The sequence below is a fragment of the Orbicella faveolata genome, unplaced genomic scaffold (assembly GCF_042242905.1).
Source record: "Orbicella faveolata isolate gen_17 unplaced genomic scaffold, um_ofav_v1 contig_1, whole genome shotgun sequence".
In the NCBI taxonomy this organism is placed as follows: domain Eukaryota; kingdom Metazoa; phylum Cnidaria; class Anthozoa; order Scleractinia; family Merulinidae; genus Orbicella; species Orbicella faveolata.
Window position 1 is genome coordinate 23,842,570 of NW_028301536.1, and position 20,586 is coordinate 23,863,155.

General features: G+C 40.9%; 4 protein-coding genes across 4 annotated transcripts; 1 reads left to right on the plus strand and 3 right to left on the minus strand.

Annotated features, from left to right (window-relative positions):
* The first annotated feature begins 847 nt into the window (after window positions 1-847).
* LOC110054523 (leucine-rich repeat-containing protein 75A-like) lies at window positions 848-6,592 on the plus strand. The gene is made up of 4 exons (XM_020760853.2): window positions 848-979; window positions 4,194-4,312; window positions 5,369-5,697; window positions 6,164-6,592. The coding sequence occupies exons 1-4, from the start codon at window positions 848-850 to the stop codon at window positions 6,406-6,408; spliced, it is 825 nt and encodes a 274-aa protein (XP_020616512.2). The 3' UTR covers window positions 6,409-6,592.
* A 59-nt stretch (window positions 6,593-6,651) lies between these two features.
* Window positions 6,652-8,721, minus strand: LOC110054573 (uncharacterized). The gene has a single exon (XM_089273048.1). It carries the CDS (start codon window positions 8,696-8,698, stop codon window positions 7,232-7,234), a length of 1,467 nt encoding a protein of 488 aa, XP_089129174.1. The 5' UTR covers window positions 8,699-8,721; the 3' UTR covers window positions 6,652-7,231.
* Window positions 8,722-10,247: 1,526 nt separating this feature from the next.
* Window positions 10,248-14,313, minus strand: LOC110054602 (uncharacterized). Its single transcript, XM_020760951.2, has 2 exons — window positions 13,121-14,313; window positions 10,248-12,247 (listed from the first exon to the last, which is right to left on the minus strand). The coding sequence occupies exons 1-2, from the start codon at window positions 14,193-14,195 to the stop codon at window positions 11,106-11,108; spliced, it is 2,217 nt and encodes a 738-aa protein (XP_020616610.1). The 5' UTR covers window positions 14,196-14,313; the 3' UTR covers window positions 10,248-11,105.
* Window positions 14,314-16,139: 1,826 nt separating this feature from the next.
* LOC110054603 (uncharacterized) lies at window positions 16,140-19,710 on the minus strand. Its single transcript, XM_020760952.2, has 2 exons — window positions 17,553-19,710; window positions 16,140-16,480 (listed from the first exon to the last, which is right to left on the minus strand). The coding sequence occupies exon 1, from the start codon at window positions 19,573-19,575 to the stop codon at window positions 17,575-17,577; it is 2,001 nt and encodes a 666-aa protein (XP_020616611.2). The 5' UTR covers window positions 19,576-19,710; the 3' UTR covers window positions 16,140-16,480; window positions 17,553-17,574.
* Window positions 19,711-20,586: the final 876 nt, after the last annotated feature.

Here is a 20,586-nt window from a genome sequence, read left to right on the forward strand (position 1 = left end):
GAGTTTCTGAGTAAATGATAGTAGCGGACACTCGGCGTAAATTTTCAGTGGGAATCTGATTGCTCCCCCATTGTTTTCTATTGGCCTACAGAACACATCGTGCGCGTGTTATTCTTGAAAAGAGAAATTTTCAAATATGCACCGCAATTAAAAGCTTTGGACTGCGATCCTTTAGAGTGTCTACTACGCAGCTTTCGTTTCGTCTGAGCGATAATTCGCGAGCTGCACATCGTTAACTGTTTGCTCTCAAAAAATGTCGGACTCGTAATCTTATCATTTAATGAATACAATTCGCACTCGTGCAGAAAGAATGAACAGTGAGCTTAGAGGATCTTGTTCGCTTAATTAAGCTGGTGAAGCTTGAAATAGTTCCATTAAAAAAAACCCAAGGCCAAACTTAATGTGCGCGTTCGAAAACCAGAATCACCGCATTACACAGAAGCAACCCTGATTGCCCTAAAAAAAGTTAACCTCCTACTGATCACTGACCGATTTTTTTCCTCTAACTGTTAACTGCACATACGCATCGCACAATTTATTCGTGAAAAATAAAATTCATTTGTGCGACACTTAGTCGCGCCCGTCCCTTAAATAGCAGACTGAAAACGTGCAAGACTTACTTTAGACTTACAGTCTCCGTCCACGGTTTTGGCTCTTGATTCTTAAATCTACGCGCGCTCCGCGGTTTGTTGCGTCCTCTCCCCGCTCAGTATGCACTAGCCCAGTTTATTTGGCGCGCGCGCATAACTGGTACTGTGACGTAGGCTGAGCTTGCGAAGTTTGCTATCAAATAACGGTTTACATAGAAAAAAAAAAAAAGAAAGAAGAATAAAAGTGCATCAAGAAAATGGCTTGTTGCCCAACACTCACAGCCGAAGATAAACTCGAGCCTTACCAATTACGCGCACTTTATATAAGACAGATTTCCAAATTTGCTCAAACGGGAATATTTGGACAAGCTCTGAATGTGTTTAAAGAGGTAAGCTTATGTTTAATAGTCATTAAAAGCTCATTAGTTCGTGGGGAGTTAACACAAGAAAGAAAACTACCTTACTTCCACGAAGTTATTAAACGACTTCTATTGGTTGCAATGCAATATGCTATTTCGGAGTCCTTCAAAATTCAAATGGAGTTCTCTGCTTGTTTCATTATTTACACGGCTACATGTTTCCGAAAGATTTACATGAACATAAGTGATTCAGTTTCTAATGGAACTACAAAAAAAGTCTATAACTGAGTTTGATCCCGATGTAGTGAATACTTTTTGTCCGACGCTGTGCTCTGCTCTGCTTTGCTCTGCTTTGCTTTGCTTTGCACACAGAAATTGGTTCCCATGTTGTCTTGTTGCAAAATGTGGTTTTATGGATAAACAACTTGTTTAAATGAGCCAGGTTAGTCTTTGAATATCCAATGTCGCTCTTAGGGTGCCTAGATTGAAACTGTGACGTATGTTAGTTCAGATTCTCAAAACCATACCCTTTGCTAGATATAATGACTGAATGAATTTCAACAGGGGAGGAATCCTTGTTTCAAAAGAGGTGAAGTTTGGGGAAGCTATTTTTAAAATGGCCCCCTTATTTTTACGGGCAAGAACTGTGCAACATAATGTTTTGTGTGATGATGAACTTGTTTTCTTTGATTTTTGAATTTCAGTATCCGGTTTCCAGATTCCTGAATCCTGGTTACCGTATTCCTGGTTTTCCGATTCCATATTTCCAGCCATGACCAAATGCTTTGTCTTTCAAAGCGTTTTGACAAATGTTTGTAGCTGTAGTAGAAAATGAATTTTGCTACAGCTGCGTTTTCTAAAATTCGTTAAGACGTAGTTTAAGCATCTCTACAGGCTGTACAACGATTTCCGATGATTTTGATCGAGCTGATTAACATAACACGAGGTCGGGCCATCACCACCATGAATTCTTGTTTCCGAGATCCACGTGAGTCAAACGCATCTGTTTACATCACTAAACTCAAAGGAATTCGATAATTTACGTGGTACATAGTTTAAAAATTGAATTGCATTAAAGATGATTTCCAGTCCCCATTACGCACTCTCGAGAGTTTGATTGGTTACGTTTTTTGTTTTGCCTCATGTAAGACGTCACGAGGTGTAAACATTTTGCAACCACTTACATGAAGAAAATTCCGGCAAAGTTTCATGTCAACCGCCATTATGGATGCGACGCTTTATGCTTCGTTCTTTCTCTTATCATTGGACGAAACAGCTTCGCAGCCGTAAAATCAATAAAGCTGTTGGAAAAAGAATTTGAAAGCCCTCAAAGATAAGGTATGTGGTTCGTAACGACACTGAATGTCAAAAAGAGAATGTCTATAAACATTTGGGTGCCGAGACTGCGCAGTACGGAATGGAAATCATCTTTAACCCTTCTAGGTTTCTTGCTGGCCTAGACGTCTGCATGATAGACTCCGACCACTGCAAAAAACACCAAAGCCATCACGGGATTCGACAAAACACCGACATCCAGACAACTGACCCCCTACTAACCCCCCCCCCCCCCCGCCCTAAATCAACGAGAAAAAGATAATTTAAAAAAGCCCAAAACTATCAATGGAACTGCTTCTAGTTCACAAATAAATTTAGCTCACCTGAAATTTCCAAGATGGCGGACGAGTTGCAGATTTTCGACCCTCCTCTACGTAAAATCGAGCACAGAATAAGCTGGAATATCATCGAGTATCATGGTATTCGTACCCATTAGAAAATTGAACATTGAAAGTAACAAAGAAATGCTCGCCAAGTAAATACGTTTGTGAGTAACAATGGGCGACACACACACACAGACGATACATCAACAAAGGTCACACAAGTGATGAGAGTGTTGTTGCGCAACCATTCTCGTCCCCAGAAGCCGCGCTCCTTTTGGTCAGCACAAAGAATCGCGACCTCTAGGCTTGTCCAACACCGGAAGTCCGCGATTCAAAGACCTGTCAAATCTGATTGGCTGAGAATACGAAACAAATACTCTGCCCATGCTCAGAAAATCGGGTCCGGCCAGAGGTCGCGATTCTTGGTGCTGACCAAAAGGAGCGCGGCCTCGGAGGACGAGAATGTTTCGCAACGAAAAAATCGCTAATGTCACCACCCCCTCCCCCCTATAGAATTACCCGTAAGGTGATAAGTTGCTTTGAGCATTGGGAAGATTTTCTCGTCCTCAATGAAGCTCAATGCTCTGTTAGATAGTTGTAGATGGTTGTGTTGTTCAGCATTACAAGGCCATTATTTTCATGTGCGAAGCTCTTTAAGAAAGTGTCTATTAAACGAGATTGAGTTACTTGAGAATCCGTGGTCTTTTTGACGTCCACATGCGTCAAGGAGAAAATTATCCAAAACCATTTTAAAATTTGCATTCTGGCCTTGGGGAAACTTGGCGAAATACCTAAAACTACCAGGGAAAATCGTCTTCAGGTTGATGGTAACGTTCCCCTGTTCGTGTTATAACCGCGGTCAATCGCCAGCGTATTCATACAGCCAACGTTTCTTCGTCACTTTCATTACTTAATTTCCTAATGGGAGCGAATACCATACTTGATGATATTCCAACGTAATTCCTTGCTCGATTTTTCGTAAACAAACCCTGCACTTACAATCAAAGGAGAAGAGAATCGGAAGTCTGCAACTAGTCCGCCATCCCGGAGCTACAGAATACAGGCCACTTTTAATCATCCACCAAAAGGGCCGGCTCGTTTGGCTCGTTTGGCGCGTTTGCTCCTTTGACTAAATATATAGATCTAGGACTTAACACATATGTAGATTATTCCTCGTTCTTTCATCCACTGCCGAGCCAAACGAGCCACTAAATATATAGACCTAGGGCAACGCATATATAGATTATTCCTCGTTCTTTTATGCACTGCCGAGCCAAACGAGCCACAAATTAAATATGCACCTTCAAAAGTGGCCCTGTATTGTGTAGCTGCTCCATTTTAGATAAGCTAAATTTATGTATGAACTTGAAGGGGTCCCACTGATAGTTCTGTGCTTTTTTAAGTTTTATTTTCCTGTTGACTTTACAGGGGGTCAGTAGGGGGGTCATTAGGGAGGGGGGGAGGAAGCTGAACGGGGGTCAGTATTTTGTCGAAACCTCGTTTGATTACTGAAGAAAGGTACGCAGCGTTTTGACCAAAATTGTCCAGAATCACTTTATTAAGCTGTATTCTTCATCTGCGCACAGATCTCAAACAACCTTGGTGTAAATGCATCGACGAAGAGGTTGAGTAACCTGGCTGTCTCTGATCTTCTTGCTGGGGATGAATTCCTGGTTGATCGTGATGCATATCGATATTTACAAAGGTAAGCATACAAAAAGGTTTCTTATACAGTAACAGTATGTGTCTGTATCTTTGCACCTTACAAGATGTCCGTTGGTGTAGTTATGAAAATGCCGCAAGTGTTCATCACTAACTGTCTTATTTGTCGCGAAGTATTTGTACAGTTTCGAAACGAAGGCTTACAATCGAATGGTCGGTTACGTTAACCTCTACAATATTCGCGGGGATTTTGACGGTTTTGAAGGCGTCCACTTGAACAGCTTAAACTCAAGTGGTCTGAAAGTGACCTTATACCCCGGGAATTACAGTACTACCTAAAATATTCAGGTTCAACTTCACACTCTTTTGTTACCAATTGCCACTATAAACACCATCACAACTTCAACAACAACCACAACCAAAATCATACGATCTTTTGAATCCTTACGAAATGTTTAAGTATGATGTTTTTCCACGAATCCAAACAATGATGATGACAATTGTTAAACGTCCAATCTTCCAATGATATATGGTGAAATGCAAATGTTTATGATCATTCATAATTTCCTCAGTCTTTGTTTACTTTGTGGCCTAACCGTGAACCAACGCGTGCTTACCGCCTGCAGACTACGACTGTTCGTCAAGTCTGTTAGACGTACCGTTAGCATATCTAAATTAAAGGGAAAGTGTCTCCTAAATTAAAGAGTAAGCTGTGAACTCACCCTATTACCTTGAAATAAAAAAGAAAAATAAAACGTCAAAATTGGTGAAAGCAAAGAAATATGAAGTAAAAAGAAAAATCACTAATCTACCAGGATGGCAATTTTGATTTCTCTACATCCTATCACAACATCAAATTTCAATTCGTACCTGTAATCCATTCCTATCCCTGTAATGGTGTACGTCTTACCTAAAATACATGTTCTAGTAAGCTGCGTAGAATATCTTTCGAGTTTCTCTGTATATTTGGTGGCATTTACCCAAAAAATTGTATGGAAATTAGTATAAGACAGAGAACTTTCGGCAACCAGAAGGGACACTGTTACCACGGTAACATTCTTTTCTTTTCTTTTCTTTTTTTTTTTGTTTCTATTTTTAGACTCCACGGAGCACTGATTCATAGAAATGAACGGCAAATTAGCCACATTTGCAAATTGCTGATCAAGCATTTTGATTTTGATCCCACAAATGACATCAAAAGGGACTTAGAAAAGGCCAACGAAGAGACATTATTAAAATCCGACTTGTCAGTCATCTGCATGTATGGTTTGGACCTGTCAAGAAAGAAAAACTTGAAGAAGCTGCTCGCCCTCTTGTCTAGGTGCCCTAAAGTCAAGAAGATTGAATTAATGTTTTGTACACTAAACCACGAAATTGTTTTGAAGTTTTTTGAAGCAACAATGAAACTGGAAACCCTTTACTTTTTGGGTAAGTAACTTGAGTCTCACAAGATCAGGAAAATTATTTCTTTCAGGGACCATGAAACATTTTGGACCAGATTTGTAAAGAAATCAACCGCAGCGGGCCACTGCATTGAACATAGCATATTGTGTGCGCCGGTGTTACCAAACGAACTGTACGGTTCTTTTGATATTGAGACGAGTTTCTCACAGACGGCAAAACATTTCTATGTCACCTGGGTGTTGTCCTTTTATTCCCGTCCAAATCGTTGCTTGGACTGCTATACATGATAAATGCGAGTCATAAATGTCGAAAAAATTCCCTTAGTTGAGGGTATGTAGGTTACAAACGACTGAAGAGAAACCACAATTTTGATTGACACAGTTGTGTAAGCTTAACAAACGAAAATCTTGCAAGATTATTCTGAATACAGTATGTACACCACGTAATTAATAGAAAGCTGCAAACTGGTTTTGTGTCTTATTCTTTACAGGTTTACGTGGTAATAGTCTTAATGTGAAATCTGTTTACAAGCTCCACCGCTTGTTAGAAGAACCACAAAACTTTCCCGCATTAATGTGGGTGGACCTTCGAAACAACTATAGAATTAATACCATTCCTGGCCAGTTTGTTCAGCTCCTAATGGAGCGGAGAAAAACACATCGTCCTTTAACAAAGACAGCAGACGAAAACGCGTCTATCAGTGTTCAAGATGCCATTAATGGGAAAGTAGTTTAAGAAATTCAAAACCATCGTTGATCTTCATATCTCACATGATTGTAATGGGCACGTGCCATCGTTAGACTATAAATTGGTCTATAATGCGTACATATATATTTGAACTGCTATTATATCTCAGTGGCCCAACAAGACAGCACGACTCTAATGAAATCGTATTTCAGAGTTGTTTCCTGTTTTTACGGCACCATTTGAACTGGAGGAGTTCGTGATTATAATTTCTGAAACTGTAAAAATAACATGTTGGTGTTTCTTTCGGTATAATGTTCTTGAAAACGTTCCAAAGGTCAACAGTACAAAATGCTACTTTTTACATTATTTGCATTCAATGGTCAAATTCACGAAAGCAGGTGATGTTTGACACAGATTAAACAACCCTATGATTTTCTTCCCTACAACATAATGTAAAATAATTCTGAAAACTGTCGTGTCAAGAGATTTTGCATGTTTACACTGATAGAAGCAACCACAGTAAAATACACAACAACAACCGACTTCTACAAGAACCAAAAATATTATGACCGTATTCTTATTCATAAACCCTTTAATGTAAACTACAAGGGGAGAAAACAAAGGGTTTTCTGTACAAGTACTTTATAACATTACGTCGTATCCTTATGAATAAAACTAAACCCTAGAATACCACAGAATAGCCACGCCTCTTAATGCCTGGCTAGGAGAAGTAGTCAAATTAAATACCTCATTAACGCCGCTAACAAAAATATGAAGAGTTTTGGTCCGCAGCCAAACTTTCAAACATTACATCTCTACTGAAGCTTACTGAAATATCAACGTGTTCGATAAAGCTTAGTAAGTGCATTTATTAATACATTTTAACAAATTCACTATAGTCAATCTCTCCATCTCCATCCACGTCAAGCATTTCAACTAGTTTGTCAAGGTAAAAGTTACTCATTACTTTCAACCGTTTCATTCCGTCAACGAATTCCACCCGAGACAAACTGTCCCGGAATTGGCATTCGGGATCTAAACGTTTAAACAAATCTGAGGCGTGAATCTTGTTTTTGTCCAAATATATTTTAAGGAAATCAAACGGATCTGCCTCCTTTTTCTTGGTAACAAACGAGTCTGTCTTTTTGCATCCATGATGGACAACAAGACCTGTTCTTTTTTTCAGAACTTTTTCAAGATGAACTTCACAATCGTGATCCAACTTAATGTCTAAAATCTTCAAGACTTTCAATGCTGGAGCACCGCTCTTATGCAACATCTCCAGTATCTTGTTGACGCCTTGACAAGCATTGAAAATCAAATTGTGGTTTAGATTCAGCACTTCCAATTTTTCGCTACCCTCGAGCCCCTTTGCGATGTTTTTAAGTCCTTCGTCCGAGAGTCGATTGTTGCTAAGATTGAGCTCTTTGATCGTTGAATTTCGTTTCAAAGACTCCCCCAACTCTGTAGTACCAATGTAATCAAATCCGTTCCAAGAAAGATCCAACTTTTCCAGCGAGTCATTATACCGCAGGCTCTTAGCAATGGCCTCAGCTCCTTCCCTTCGTATATGGTTCCAGCTGAAATTCAGTTCGAGAAGCGAATTGTTGTAAGTAAGAGCAGTTCCGAAAGAAACTCCTGAGGCCTCAGAAAATTTGTTGTTACTCAAGTTCAGCCAATCCAAAGAGCTATTGTTCTCGACGCCCTCGGCCAATAGCACCGCGTCTTTGTCTCCTAGTCCGTTTCCGGACAGATCTAACCTTCTAATCACTGTGTTATTTGGCAGCGCTTCTGCTATGGCGATGATACCTTCCCTTTTGATATTGTTATTTGCCAAGTTCAGCTCAGTAAGAGCTCTGTTCTTTGACAGCACTTGTCCAATGTAAATTCCTCCCTTGGTATTGAGCTCGTTAAACGCCACGTGCAACTTTGACGTCGTCTTGTTTCTGAGGAGAACGGAGGCAATCGCTTTAGTTCCCGCTTCCTTGAGAAAACGATGGTTAATCTTGATCTCTTCCTGACCAATCTCGTTCCCAAATCGAGACACTGGGGTGACTCCTACTGTGTCACAAATCTTAAGGTAGGTTTCTTTTTCTGAATGGGCCTCGTCATCATCATTGTTATCATCATCGGAATAGTCATCGTCTTCAAGGTCTGTATCCCAATGAGAGCTGGTAAAGGACTGCGTTTCCTCTTCCTCTTTGACCCTCTTTTCAGTTTTAAGAAGAGCAAGGGTGGAATCTACTTGCTTTATTGTGCTGGAGGCACTGGAACAGGCTGAGCGTAAGTTCTGTGTTTGATTGTTAGAATGATTATCGGTAGAATGTCGTCGTGACATGTTTACAATCTGAAAGTAAATGCGTTTGACTAATGATTACCAAATTGAACTCATATACATTTATATATATGAACTGCCAAACAAAATTGTGAAGTGTTCATATCATCCTCGAAGTTGTGATTTCAAAATTCTGGGTTTCGGCGAAAATTGTATGTTTATCATATACGTTTAAACAGATTTGGGGCATTTTTTGTAAACGATGCTCTGATATATAAACGTTCGTCTCTTTGATGCTGAGTGCAGTTTAGAAAATAGTGTAAGTAGACTTGCGACGACTCGGGAAGTTTTGACAAGATAAACTGACCGATTGAGACGCTTCGCTTCCTTTCAATATAGTAAACTAATAAATTTTCATCTCGTGGTTTTGAGGAATAATTTAATAGTCTTCATTAATGGACAAATTCCTGAAACTTGTCTTGAAAACTTAAAAGGTCTCTATCACTTTCTGCTTCAGGTATGAAATAATGAATAAATCATAATCAAAATTACTTAACATAAGAGAGAGAATGGTCTTCGATTACCAGTGAGAAATGTATACAATGCATTTCTTTCACCTCGGTCATTTCACTCAGACTTCACTTAAAACTGGAAAGTGTCGATATTGTTTAATGAGAAATCATTTGAGTGCCTTGGCTTTGTTTATTAAACATGTACACTCGGCTGCAAACATCAATGTAAACAAAACGCTTCCTCCAGGTGTCACCGCGTGCCAGAGTATTTGAATGTAAACGTAACACAGTTAAAACACTGCTCGAAAGAGTACTTGAAAGAAACAAGTAAAGTTACCAGAAAGAGATGCAATGTCTCTTGTTCGAAAACTGTTGGCTTTAGAGATATCGAGTGGAATGCATTTGACTTGAAGAAGGTCTTTTGTCAAACTCGCAGGGTTTTTTTTCGCGGAGGGGCTGATCACGAAAATTCAACAAACTGAGCAACCATTTCAGGAAGAGAAATCAAGCTAAAAAGGCCTGCTGAACTTACCACATAGCTAAGGTTTTTCCTCAAGTCTAGACGATCTTAAAGATCGCAGTGGCAAGCTCTCGGTCTTGACCGTTGCACGGTGTATTCGGCTGATATGATAAGCGCGCAGTTGCTAGGCTGATTTTTGGCTCGGTTAATTACCTTGTATAAATCTCGACTCATTGTAAGTAATAACATTGGGATTAGTGTCTTTTGTAAGGACGTCTCCGGAGAGAGAAAAGTGTAATTAATTCTGTAGTCTATCTGAGCTTAGCTTCAAGTCTCTTAAACGAATGCAACACGTTTTGTCTTTTACTCTGGAAATTATATTAATAACAGTTGTGCCTAGTGAGGTAAATTAATACGTATGAAATAGACCATTTTCAGATTCCAATTCATCAGTTATCACCATGATGATAGATGTATCTCATAGAATTTGCCATCACCCCCTTTTTTCATTGCCACTTAAAGAGTGTACATCTAAAAAGTGCCGAATTCTTTAGTAATTTACATCAATGAGCCAGTAAAGCAATTAATAACAATTCAGTATCTATGCTACTCTATGCAACGAAAAGGAGTCAACACGAGATCAGCTCGATAAGTTCTTTAATGAAAGGCGATATTATTTCTGTTTATTTGGCTATTTGCAGTTATCGAAAGGACCTAAAAGTGAATCAATTCGGACGCGTTTCCGTGACCATAAATAATCGTACATGAAGTCGGTTCGTAAGAAACCATCTTAATATTAATATTGAAGAACTGACAGACTCTCAGTCTGAAATTTACATGCTAAACCGGCTTAAAAATGATCTCATGACTATCCTAGCTACTCGGTTTAAGTTTTGCTGCTGATAATTATGCAGATACATGTTTATTGTTATTTCCATACGACATGGTGTTTGGGTTACAAACACATATAACTTAATCATTAGAATATATTAGTGTGTACCTCAACGAGTCCTTCGATAATGACGGCCAAAATATTTGCAAACCGGCGCGCACGTACAATAACTGGGCACAACCTGTTTTCCATCAGACATTGTCGTTGTATCAACAGTAAAGAAATGTGGCCGGTGCGACTCAGTGACACATTTTGATCATGCCGTCCCAGGATGAAAAACGCAAACTAAAGTAAAGTATATACATATACTTTGTAGCATAACAACGTAAATTGCCGTAATCTTTATTTACACATTGCACCTTGAACGACAAGTAGAAATTAATCTGATCGTGGCAAACACGAATTTTTTCTGTAAACTAAGGGAATTCCTGGCTATTGTTTAGAGAGAAGATTGGATACCGCTGATGTTTCGAGTGACGGTTCCCTTAAAGTTTTCCCTTAATCGTTTTAACGAATGATTTTACTTGACCAACGACTCAGTGGAAGCGCCATCTCATGTAACCAACTGAAGTCGCGACATTCCGAGTCAGGGTGGCAGAACACTTCTTAAGTTAACGTATTTTCTTTTTGCTTTCTTCTGTGTTTCCTTGCAGTTGGTTTGTCAATACGATATCTCTTATCTTCTCCAGCGGCTTGCGCTGCCCTTGCCCCTTCCGCAGTCTTGGCCTCAACGGTGATTGGTCCGAACCCTACGGGTGAGTTAATAAGCGTCTGTCCGTCAGAGCTAGGAACTTCCTCTGTGGAGTACGATCCTTCCTGGGTAATTCCTTCGTGTCCTATAACTTCTGGATGAATTCCGTCGAGGTCTTCATCCTCTCTGAAGTTGTGTAACCGCCTTCGGTATTGAGGTCTGTGAAGAATACGCCTTGTGTAGGTCGGGTAACCAAGTCTGAGAGGATGGCGAAAAAGAGATCTGTCTTGAAGTAAACCCGGGGATGAAAAGCTTGCAAATGAGTTCAAATCATTTCCTGGACGAGAAAACGCGTTTGAAACCAGTGGCGAGATAAAACTTGAAGGAGCTAAAGATGATGACATCATAGATGATGCCAGTGGTGATGTCATCCGCTGCGATACCGCCGGCGATGACCTTTCGGCCAAGTTGGTACCCAGGTTAGCCATGGGTGTCACCAGAGATGACGTCATATAGCGGAGTGGTGTTGAGTCCAAGGAGAGAATATTTCCCAGTGACTGAGGTCCTGCCATGCTTACCTGCTGTTGTACGCCTGACGGCTGCATGCCCACCTGTTGCTCCATGCCTACAGGCTGCATCCCTAATGACTGACGTGTAAACGGCTGCTCCTGTAATAGTTGCTGCTGAAGTTGTAGCTGACGTAACTGCAACGGTTGTGGCGGTAAGACTTGCTGAGTGAACGTTGTTTGTAATGGCTGTAGTTGCTGTAGCGATTCCAGGGTTGGTGTCAGCACCAGCTGTCGTTTGTAATTTTGAGACACGTCGTCTTGTAATAAGTCGTCCACACTGTTTGAATCTTCAGCGGCTAGAATTGGCTCAACTAGAGTTTGTCGCTTGACTTTCCTTTTGTCTTTAAAGTGCTCTTGCTGGTGTTGTTTCTTGGCTTTCTTTTCTGAGGATCCAGGGACCTTGGATCTGCTCACCACTGGAGACCGTCGCATTAACGAGGAAAGGTCGACATACCGCGCCAAGGGTTGTTGACCAATCAACGACCCCCCTGTAGAAAAGAATTATATATTACTTTTATAAGGAAATGTACTGAGATATTCATAATCGCCCAATGGTTTATTTACTGACATAAAGAACCGTGCTCAATGCCCGTATCTCGTTTTCTTTAACGAACAATGGGCTTAAAATTGAATTGATATGCGGAAATTGTTGATTCTTTCAATCATTTAGCTGATTCTTTCAATGTTACTAGAGGAGGGATGTAAATTTTATACTCGCTTTCTCTCTCAACCCCATAACGTTTTCCTATTTCATAGTCCTCCTCGCCCTGAGTTTAATTTCATCTTCGCTTCCACTAGCGGCTTTCGGCTTTCTATAAAGAAAACCACGGTGCTGATTGACTATCGAAGCGTATCAGCCGATCACTCATAGCTTCGCAATGTTTCCATATAGTTATCTTGAGGAAATCTAACGTAGCCATCACTTGTTGGCAATAAATGTTCTCATAGAATATATTAGGTAATTTTGATTCCCGTCATTCGGGTCACGTGATGAACACTTAGTAGATAATTCTCGCGCGACGATCCCTTTTGTGCACCAGTGATGACACGGTAGTCACGTGTTCCACAACAATGAAAATGTTGAAAAGCTTATCCAACCACACAACGAATGAATGGAATTGAAGGCGTTATGTTTGAGGTCAAGGTTACAGGTAAGTCTCACTCGTTTTAAGGAAAATGATAAACGCATGAGAGACATCAACAATTAATACTGACTGGATTTACAATTTATCAAAAAATGGGGTTCTTTCCAGGAGCTATGAATTGCTTATATTTCATTTTGTAAGCTCTGACAATATTTACATGAGTCAAAATTCAACAAAAGCTGCACTGTATATAAGTTCAGTTTCTGGCAAACATACCAAGTAATCCATTGGTAAGGGGAAGAGAACTCTGTGCGCTGTATGGCTGAGCCAATGGCGAAGGGATGTACGTTCTTCCATAACCCATCATAGCACCTCCATACTGTGTTGCTCCTAGGTAAGATGGTACCAAACCCAGAGCACTCCCTTCTGCATTCACACCTGGTGTGCCTAACGCATTACCATAATCCAAGTCTCGCAATGAATTCAAATTTCTTTGTCTTAAGAGCGAGTTATATAGAGATGTTAGGCCATTCAACTCACTGTAGAGCCTCTGATAGCCTCGTAAGATATCAGAATTATCTCGGTCTCTTGAGGAACCTTGTGAAGGTAAAATACTTCTTGACAGACCTGACTCTTGTAGACTTTGTTGGGGGGTGAGCTGTGAGGGTAGTGCAAATAACCCTGCTGTTTGAGGACTTTGTCGGGCACCGTAAGCTCCAAGTCCTGAACCAAACAGAGCATACTGAGGTAAGGCACCATATCCGTAACTTCCGTAAGCATTTAGGCCTCCTGGAGAAGACAGCAGCGACGGTTGTACAAACTTAGGAACCGCAGAGATAAATTGACGCTTCCGAGATTTGGAGCCCCTCTTGTGATCACTTGTACGCGGAATATCCGACTTGTGTGTTCTGACTCCGGTTTCATCTTTGCTCGGTCTGGGAAACCTTTGTCGCTTTACCCCGTTGTAAAACCAGTCGTGACCGAACGGACCGAACGGTAAGTGGTATCCACTATGGTAAAACATAGCTGGATGATGATGAATGACCGGAGGAGGAGCATAGTGCTGCGCGAGGTGAATTGCTGGGTGAAATATTGGAATCGCTGGGGTGCCAGGCTTTGCCACAACTTGAAGAGACGCTGGTTTGGCGTTGACTTTCACTCCAGCAGGGTTGGCATTCACTTCAATCTCTGCGGCTTTGTCGTCGACTTGAAAATGCGACGGTTCACCAGATTGAGTCACTGTTCCACCATCTTCAGGAAAAGGTCTTGGTCTAACGCGTCCATTAAAAGCGAACAAACAAAGAATACACACTGTTACCCGAAATCCATCGCCAAAACAAAACCATATCATGCTTGTACGTTGGTAATAAATATTGACGCCCGTTATTTTGGTTTAGAAAAGAAAAACATGTCTATTCTTCAATAAAATGAAACCAAAACCGAAACCTTGTGGTTCACAGATACTTTGCGGTGAGATCATGAAAATGGTAAATAATAAATAACTTTAACCACTATATCAACAAGTGGCTCAATTCTTTCGAATCATTTTCTATCATTGTTGCTATAAACGCCATATTACTAAAGCGATGGGCGTTTCTCTGCCTTAATAGTCGATAAGGTAGGTAAGACTTTGGTCGAAAATAACAATTTGATGCGAGATCAACAAGAAAGAGGAGTTAAAAACGTCGATAATACTACAAATCAAATATGGAAAACAACAAATTCGAGTGTTTGTCTTAAATTATTCTAATTTTGTTGGACCTAACTTTAATTGAGTTCCCATGTCTTTGGGTTTGATAACAAAAAATAGGAACAGAGAAACTAGCGAAGCCGGGTGGTTTCTGTCACCCATTGGCTAAGGTTGTCGTCATGGCAATTTATTTTCTTGAGACAGATCGATAAAGGCGGAGCGCCCAATGGGAGGAAGGAAAAAGCCGACTTTCGAACGCGTAACAAAAATGAGAAAAGCGTCTGCACGGAAGGTGGAATTCTTCGACCAGACCGAAGATTAAACCCTATTTTCTAGTGGTCTGTTTATTTCAATTATCATTTCTTCGTTAAAACGCACTTAACGTGAGCTTAACATTGACTCTAAACCGCTGATTCAGAACGGCTGAGTTTCTTTTGAAAGCACAGCCCGTGTAATGTAAATTACTTGCAAGATTGATACCTCACTAGTAATCAATCATTTGCATCCCTACGCACCAGTCCGAGTAGTGGGTTAACTTCGGATAAAGCTGAAGCTTCAGATTCGAAACATTTTTAGTTTAATAACTCGTTTCATTTCTCGTTTGAGCCTAAATGCCTTAAATATCCCCAAACCTACGTTACTCGCGTCTATTTACATTTGAGCAGGATACCCTGCCTTAAAGCCAAGTCCACTTTAGTTTACTAGCAAAAACTGTCCGGCACGGTCATCATTCAAGCCGAATTAAGCATGTTCGGCCGACGCTGACATTGTGATATGCGATTCTTCCCGATGTGTTTCAGTTATTAGCCTAGGCGATTTATATCTCTCTTAGTCCTTTTCATCCCGAGTGAAACATAAGGCGTCAACGATCTGCTACCAACTTCGCAGCATGTTGTGCCTGGCCCCATGGCAAACACAAGTCAGGCGCTTAATATGATCATTTCTAACCGTCTCCTCTCGTATCGCCGACGAGTTGTTTCGGAATGGGGAATCCGTGGAATTTCTCCAAGCAAACTCTTTACTGTGGGAAAGAATGAGCCCTATAAAGCTAGAATATTACTACATGTCGGCTGACCTGGCCAATTGTGCCCAAGATTAATAGCAAGTGAATTGTCAAAGGTTTAAACGCCTTGTTATTCCGAAACATGTCTTACTGACCCTTCCTAAGAGCTAATAAACAGACTTAAACATTTCAAAGGTTTTTTCTTTTTTTTTTCGTAAACGCGGAAAGCAGAATCGGTTCTAGCGTACAGCACCATACTGGCAAACTGGCAGAAACTAAGGATTAAATGTCAAATATATCTTTTAGGGAAATGTTAATCTCTAGATCGCTTTAAATGGACGTTCTTCGCGGTGAAGTAGCAAAGAGTAACGATCCCGATTCCCCAAAACTACAAAACAATTAATTTTCAAACGTGCAGTTTTTCTTACAGGGGAGGGGGCGGGGGTGGGTGGCACCATAAACAAGAAACCACGTAAATTAAGGTTATTCCTTTAATAAATTCCCCATCATGGAGGGAGTAATCAACGGAATATAGACACGGGTAAACCCCTCAAAATGTTTCATAAAGGAGAAAATTCACTGAACAAACCAGCTGGGAGCAATTATTTTCACAAATCGTTAGTTTTATTTTGACAATTGCTTAAAACAAAATGAGTAACTTTTTTTTTTCTTCGGATAAAAATCATTTGTGAGGTAACCGTCCTTGAAGCCCATTTTCGGCTCTGGTGCAGTCTCCGACACAATAAAGCAATAAGGTGTACTACACACGTGACACATTAACGTGGGCGTCTGTCTTGTTTCATTCAAAATGTCAACATGTCAATCTCCGCAGGGATTTACAAAATCCCTTTCGAGTCTTTGGAATCGCGTAAAAATCATTCCATTGATAGTAGAGCATCTCTAAATATGGGGACCACTGCTTGGCACTTTGAAGGACCCCATTCTGAAAACGAAAACAAAATACTATTGCTGGTCATACAAATTACAACAAGTCTGTACAAACATCAATCTCAGTGAACAATGGTCAGAAGTTAAAGGACCGTTTCGTAAGAGAGATGAATGTCAAAGCGTAAGTTTGTGGGGTCCTGTAACAGTTAATTAAAGTAGCATTTTTCAGTAGTTCTCGTCAAAAAACATATTCCCGTCCCACTGAAAAATGTTGTTTACAATGTTAATGTTGAAGTGGTATCCGAGATAGAATGATGGCACGTGTTCTACTACACTTTTGGTCTCTTTCAAATGCAATACGTTTTGTTGACGCAATTTACGAACAAAACACAACATTCTCGATAACTGTCCTATACCGTTCCAATTCGCCTTTCAAAATCTCCGATAGCATTTCATTCTTTTGATATCCCCACTAAATGAAATTCAAATTTTCCATTATATGAACTGGGTAAATTGTATGGAATTTTCGTACTGTTTTTCAGCTTTTCGGTGGTTCACTGTTTGGTTTCTACTAAAATAAAGTCAAGAATAGATATTTCTGACAGGAAAACGATACGCAGCACAGAAGCACAAAGAGAAGCGATTCATTACTAATCAACCTGCACACTTCTAAACTAGACCAAAGCCACTGAAGCGATAGATTGACCTGTTCCATAAAATAACATCCACGTATTTTAGAGAGAGAGAGAGAAAAAAAAAAAACAGTTTTCCGTTGAAAATAAAACAAAACAAAACAAACAAACAAACTTGAAATGAACCATTTCAAGAATAGATTATTTTCATATAGACGTTTTTAGAAAAAAATATCGACAAGGGCTGCATGAGGGACGAAAAAATCCCTCATACCTCGACCGTAAAGAGCGCGTGAATAAGTTTCAAAGCAAAATGCCGTTACTGAGCAAAGTAAATGTAACTATTGCTAGTGAATTTATTGTGATTTATGGATAACAAACGCCCGTCCTGCAATGTCGGCTTCATTTGCTACATGTACTGATTACTTATAACTATACAAAGTAGAAATATTCACATCCAAGTCTTTTTGTCGTTGCATAAAATTGTTTACCTACCAATTCGATACAGCATCGAATTTTATTGTCCTGGTCGCGGAATCTCTGTTTTCTTGACAATGGCTGCATTTCTTCCACTGTCAAGGGGATTTCTTGTGAGGTAGCCTCTGGTTATCTTTCTAAGCCGTCCAGGGATGAAAGAACGGGGAACAGTCGACCTAGCCTCTTCTCCACCGAGACCGCCCGCCATTGGTGAACCCATCGATCCACCAAGACCCGCAAGACCACCAGGAAGCTCCTCAGGAGCCGGCTGTCCACCAAGACCACCTAGACCTCCAGCGTCAGAAAAGCTGTTGGCCCCCATGGGGGAACCTTCGTTCCCACCAAGGCCTGCTGCACCTCCGAGACTTGCTCCCGCAAGGCCAGCAAGGCTATCAGCACCAGGACCCATTTCTCCTCCTTGTCCGCCTTCTGAGAACGAGCTTGGGTTGAATCCCTCCCCGAAGGCTTTCGCAGAAAGATCGCCGAAAGCTTCACCTGGATTACCACCTTCCAAAGGGCTGCCATGACCAGCAGCCAAATCGCCTAATCCTGCAGGACTTGCCCCTCCGTGTTCGTTTGGATGAACAAATATTACTGAGTCACCATTGGGTCCAGAGTTAGCGTTGGAGAACATTTGACGCCTTAGCCTTGTGGAAGCTTCCTCAATGGATCTTGTACTGACTTGCTTATCTTCCTCTGCTTTTGGCGTCTCACCACTATCTTCTTGTGAATCTCCACTTGATTCCTCTGTCGCTGTTTGCCCTGCTTCTGTATTTGCAGTAGGTTGCGTTACATCTGTTGCCTCTTTTTGCGGCTTTTCGTCCTCGTGCTCTGCTTCTTTATCTCCACTACTCTGCTCAGCTTCATCCTTGACAGTCTCCGCGGAGCTCTCTTTTTTAGAGTTCACAGCCTTAGCTATCTTTGATCGCTTCTTCCATCCACCATAAGGGTGCACAATATGAGGCTGGTGAATGACAATTGGAGGACGATGATAGATTGTAGGTGGAGAGGTGACATGCACAGCTGGGAAGTGATTTCCAGCGTTTATGATAGGCACAGGAGGCCCAAGATGGACAGCGGGAACATGGGGACGTACATGAATGGCTGGGACATGAGATGGGACATTTATAACTGGAACATGTGGACCAATATGGACTGCAGGTACGTGAGGCCCAATATGAACCGGAGGATAATGTGGACCAACGTGAATGGGTGGAGTGTGAGGTCCTACATTCACTGTGTGGGGAAATGGATGCCAACCAAACCACTGACGTTTGACTTTCTGTGCTACGATTTCGCGTTTTGATTTCCCTTTATGCTTATGAGATTCACTCTCGTCTCTTTCAGAATCATCATCACTATCATCATCGTCCTCTTCTGCATTTTCAGGTATTGTGGAGCGTCCAAAGTAACCGGGTCCCCCAGCAAACCCACCAAAGCCTCCATAGCCTCCATAGCCTCCATAGCCTCCAAACCCACCATATCCGCCAAAGCCTGCGGGATATTGAAAGTGTGGTTGATGGAAAACAATTGGTGGTTGATGATATACTGTCGATGGCGACATAACGTGCACCGGCGGACCGGTGAGCGCATTAACGGCGTGAACGGGCGGCGTCATATGAACAAAAGGCACATGTGGCCTGACGTGTAGAAGGGGTGCGTTTGTTCCATAGTGAAGACTTGGAACTCGAGGACTAAGATGAACAGCGGGCACATGTGGTCCAATGTGAACCGGAGGTGCGTTTGGTCCAATATTCACGGGCGGACTATGCGGGCCCAACACTGCCGTGTGCTCGTATGGATGAAAACCTTGTAAATGAGGGTAAGCAATAACTTGAAGCTTTGAAGGTTTGGCTTGAACTTTTACTCCTTCGGGATCAGCATTCACAACCAACTCCGGCGGTTTTTCATGAACAGTGTAACGAACGGCATTTTTCCTTGGGCTTCGTTTACTTTTTGCACCTTTCATTAAAACGCCGGTTGAAAAACATAACAATACTACCCCTAGCAGACATAGCCATAATCCCCGAAAGGCCGCCATATCGGGGAAAAGTAAACTTGTAAACAAATACGGCCTTGCAGATTCTGTTTAAGCGCAATAAGTCAAAACACAAGAGATCTGTCGATGGTCTTAGTGGTCAAACCGAGATTACTTCACTCCCAGGGAATTTTTTGCTATGATTTAATCTTTTATCATCTCATCGCACGTGGCAATTAGTTTTCACGGATCAATAGCAGTTTATGGCAGCGTCACATCATACAATAAAACCACCGGCGGTTATTTTCAAATAGCAGGTTTATTTAGGAATATGCTATTCTTACTGGAAGAATGGTGTTCACGCTAATCAACGAACAAAAAATAGATTAATAAATTTTTCACAGGACGTTTTCCCAGATTGACTTCCGTGTAACTACGAGTGTAAAAACCAGGTTAATTACACCAAAAACATAGAATGTTCACGCTTTTTATCTGGCCAGTAGTAAATTGGTTAACATCCTGGCAAGTGATAACTTTCATTAAAGACGACAGTGACAGATTTATAGATCTCTTCCACTCTCCGCGATGTGCGTTAAAATAATTAAAAGTTGTCCAACCTTATCTCCTAATACGTCTCAAACAAAATCTGCTGATAAAACTCTGTGCTCGTGCAAGTTAACCTAGACATTGAACTAACATCAATAGCTTCTTGCATGGTTCATTATCCACAAACAATTGAAGACCAAACAATTCAATTTCGTGTTGATGTTTTTCTTTTCCGAGTTGTTGTGACTACTGAAGCGAATTTCTGTGGAGAATAGCAAAACTGGAAACAATATCGTTCATTACAAATAGAAAATACGTCCACACTTTTAAACGAACAAAGTTAACAACCAAGGTCACCTTGTATTTCGTTCCGAGCACGAAATAACGGCAAACACCGAGTAATAATATTAAAAAAAAAAAAAACACAAGAAAAACGAATTAAAAAAGGCAAAGTTGTCACCACAAAATTTATGTACCAAACATTAGAGCTAAAATCAACGAAATTGCTTCTCTTAGAAACATAATGCA